This window comes from Octopus bimaculoides, chromosome 25 (genome assembly GCF_001194135.2).
Source record: "Octopus bimaculoides isolate UCB-OBI-ISO-001 chromosome 25, ASM119413v2, whole genome shotgun sequence".
NCBI lineage: Eukaryota > Metazoa > Mollusca > Cephalopoda > Octopoda > Octopodidae > Octopus > Octopus bimaculoides.
This window is the reverse complement of record NC_069005.1, coordinates 19359826-19364015: the sequence shown is the minus strand read 5'-3', so window position 1 is coordinate 19364015 and position 4190 is coordinate 19359826. Positions and strand designations below refer to the sequence as shown.

The 4190-nt window shown below is 40.7% G+C and overlaps 1 protein-coding gene across 1 annotated transcript in view; it reads left to right on the top strand.

Annotated features, from left to right (window-relative positions):
- The window catches only part of LOC106874421 (PHD finger protein 12), a 64263-nt gene extending 60079 nt beyond the window's left edge, over positions 1–4184 (top strand). The window contains exons 15-16 of the mRNA XM_052976832.1: positions 988–1272; positions 3691–4184. Coding sequence (XP_052832792.1) covers positions 988–1272; positions 3691–3912 — 507 coding nt within the window. The 3' untranslated portion in view covers positions 3913–4184. The remainder of the gene's footprint in view (positions 1–987; positions 1273–3690) is intronic.
- The last annotated feature ends 6 nt before the right edge of the window (positions 4185–4190 follow it).

The following is a 4190-nucleotide window of genomic DNA, read 5'->3' as shown; positions in this document are numbered from 1 at the left end:
GTGTGTGTGTGTGTGTGCGTATGATGGGCTTCTTTCTGTTTCCGTCTACCAAATCTACTCACAAGTCCTACTACTTTAGCCCCAAGCCAAATTGGTTTGGGACTACTGTAGAAGGTATTTGTTCAAGGTGCTGTGCAGTTTGACTGAACCTGAAAGCATGTGGTTGGGAAACAAACTTCTTAACCACACAGCCACAAGACATACATAATGTATCTGGGACTGCATTGTCTAATGTGTCTTTCTTTTTTCTGAGACTGAGGGAGATTTGACTTGTGTGTCCAGCTAGGTAGAGGTACCTTTTCTGTCTTGAGAGTGGAGTGTACAATGTTTGACAATTGTATGACACATAAACAAAACATCCCCTCTGCCACACTCAACCTTGGTTACATCATAATGAAGCCCTCCACCCTTGGTGTTGTTCAGTCTGCTAGAAATAGCAGCCAAATCTGTCAAATTGTACACTACTGTCTTAAGAATTGGAAAGAAGGGATGTTTTGGGTAATGAAATCCTCTCTGTCCCTCTTCCTTCATTTGCCAAACCTGCTTGCATCGGCAATCAAGGACTTCCATACCAAAGTCTGAAGATTCCTGATTTTTCTTGGGGAAAGATACTGCAGTGGTTTCCTGTGACCTTCTGCTGGTTTATTTTAGTTTATATCTTTCATTTGTTTCAGTCATTTGACTGCAGCCATGCTGGGGGACCAACTTGAAGAGAGCAAACACACACACACACACACACACACACACACACACACACACACACACACACACACACATATATGATGGGCTTCTTTCAGTTTCTGTCTACCCAATCCACTCATAAGGCTTTGGTAAGGCTGAGGCTATAGTACAAGACACTTGCCCAAGGTGCCATGCAGTGGGAGTGAACCTGGAATCATGTGGTTGGAAAGCAAGCTTCTTACCACACAGCCATGTCTGTTCTTATATTGTTTATTATTTTTTTTAAATTCTTATTGTCACCTGCAGACGACTCGTCACTATGAACTCCTCAACTACAGCGAACACGGCACGACGGCTGACAACGTTCTTTATTCATGTGATTTCTCTGACAAGACTGCCACAATGCGGCAACCAACACCATTTGTGGCATCGGTTCGGAGCATCATCTCCAAAAGGAAAGAGAGCAGCTGTAACTCCAACAAAGAAAGTCACAATGGCTCTGGACTCAACAAGGAGAGCCAAGATTCTAGCAGTGATGATAGGAACCACATCAACAATAACCGACCCACCATGAGTGCCAAGTGGCGGGGCGTGAGTATTATTATTATTATTATTATTTCCAGTTTTTTTTTATTTGACGGCGGCAATGTTGGAGCCTTGAAGGGTTTTTAAGCCTTGTATTTATTCTATCGGTTACTTTAGCCGAACCACTAAGTTATGGTGGCATAAACACATCAACACCAGTTGTCAAGCAGTAATGGAGAGACAAACACCAACACAAAGACACACACAAACACACGATGGGCTTCTTCCAGTTTCCATCTACCAAAACCACTCACAAGGCTTTATAGTTGGCCTGAGGTTATAGTAGAAGGTACTTGCCCAAGGTGCCATGCAGTGGGACTGAACCCGGAACCATGTGGTTGGGAAGCAAGCTTCTTACCACACAGCCACCTTTACATTCTCAGTTCAAATTCCCTTGAGCTCAACTTGGCCGTTCATCCTTTTAGGGTCAATAAAATAAATACCTGTTGAACACTGGAATCAATGTTATTGACTTACCTCTGCTCCTCAAAATTGCTGGCCTTGGCAACAAGCTGGCATGTTGGGCAAAATGCTTAATGGCGTTTCAGTTATTTATGTTCTGAGTATAGGTGTGTGGGTATTTTGAAAATACTTCGTGAAGTGATCCAAGTCATGGGACTGCAGCATGGTGAATTGTTAAGAGGTAGTGGAAGAGCTCAACTTACCCAACAGTGCTTCTTGCATTGATGCTGAGCAGAAGAATTGTAGCAGATCAGTGGTCAGGATCGACAAGCTTCATCAAGATAGAAACTGCAACACATCCATAGGGGTGGCGTCCATGGTTGTGTAGTCAGCTAATGAAAGACTCACTACAACTCTAGCTCCCAATTCAAATTCATAATAATGGAATTGGATGCCTACATAGAGACATGAGAATTTGTGAATGTTCTGAGGTTGACTTCACTTTTCATCCTTTTGGGGTTGTTAGAAAGAAGTACCATTGAAGGACTGAGGTCAGTGTCATAGACTAGCCCCCTACCCTGAAATTTCAGATAATGCACGATTAATTGAAAACATTGTGAATAAATAGGGATTACATTTGGCAGAGTATTCTAAAAGCCAAAACACTAAAGGTGCCACTGTCATCACAGCTGTTTTTGTCAGGATCTGAAGAGTTTTTTGCTAATTCCCTACATTGTATCTCTGTATCCTTACTTTTATTGACCCTGGAGGGATGAGAGGCAAAATTCAACCGCAGTGGGATTTGAACTCACAATGCATGAAAGTTGGAACAAATACTGCAAGGTATTCTATCCTGTAAACTGCTTTGCTGTGGCAGAAAAGGCTATGACAGAATAGGCTGTGGCAGAAAAGATTTGATGTGTGATACCTTGGGCAAGTATTTTCTTCTTAAAGACCATCTAAACAGGAAGTTTGTATCATAAAACAATGGACTGTCTCAGGTGGGTTGGTATAAAAAAAAATACCAGGGTTGATTGGATCAATGAAACCCTTCAAGATAGAGCCCCAGCAAAACCACAATTCAATGAATAATATAAGTAAAAAAATAAAAGAATAATTATATTGGTAATATTAATTTATTTATATTTTCTTGTGTGAGGTCCCTAAGAAAGATTTTATTGGTTTAGAAGTTTATGATGATTATCTTATTTGAGGGCATAAAAGACATACTTTTTACCAAACAAATGTCTCCAAAAAATCACTGGTTCTCATATGTGAAATTGCTGTAAATATTAGTTCTAAATTTTGGCACAAGGCTAGCAATTATGGGGGAGAGTGCAAGTTGATGACATTAACTGGTACTTACTTTATTGACCCTGAAAAGAGGAAAGGCAAAGTTAACCCTGGTGGAATTTGAACTCCAAACATAAAGTCAGAAGAAATACTGCTAAGCATTTTTCCCAGCATGCTAATGATTCTGCCAGCTTACCACCTTTAAAGTTGCTGCAAATATTACTTGCTTTAAAAAGATGGTGAGCTGGCAGGATGATTAGCATTAGCACACCTGGCAAAATGCTTAATGGCATTTCATCTTTGCCTTTCATCTTTTCAGTGTCAATAAAATAAGTACCAGTTGAGCACTGGGGTTGGTGTAATTGACTTACCCTGTCTTGTGAACTTGCTGACCTTGTGCCAAAATTTGAAATCAGTATTACATGTTTTGATACATTGAAATCCTTTTTTCCTGAATTTGCTCTGCTGAAATTAGAGTGCATCTAATATGCTCATGTAATTTTATGCCATCAAATGCAGAATGTTTTACTTATCTCTTGTGTATGTGTGTGTGTGTGTGTATTGCTAAATTTTTCTTTGAGAACAATTCAGTCTTAGGAGACGCATTACATGTGATCTTCTTCTAGCACATTAGCCGTCCACCTAGTGGTCTCCTTTATATATACATATATACATATATAGATAGATAGATAAATATACTTTTTTTTTCTTCTTTCCAAATCTTTCCAGATCAAGAAGCAGTGCAACTGCACAGGAAGTGGATCCAGTCTCATAGGTGGCAGTGGTGCAGGATGGGAAGGCACTGCACTGTTGCACCATGGTAGTTACATAAAGACTGGCTGCTTGCAGTTTGTGTTCAGCATTGTCGACCATGCCACCATTGATACCTCACAGTTCATCAAACAGGAAACTACACAACAACCTCTCCTCAAAATGGAGGTGAAAACTTAGGAGCCATTCCTGACAGATGATAGGTGGGAGATGTGTGGATGGGGTGGGATTTGAGGGAATTGTTGGAGGAGGTGTGGAAGGGGCAAAAGCAGTTGCAGTAATCACCAAATATCATCCCAGCACTTGGAAACACAAACACACGCACGCACGCACACACACACACACACACACACACGCACACGCACACACACACACACACACACACACACACATGTACACATGCACAAACATACGTGTGGACACACTTTTTTTAAAAAAATTATTTTTAAGTGGCAGAA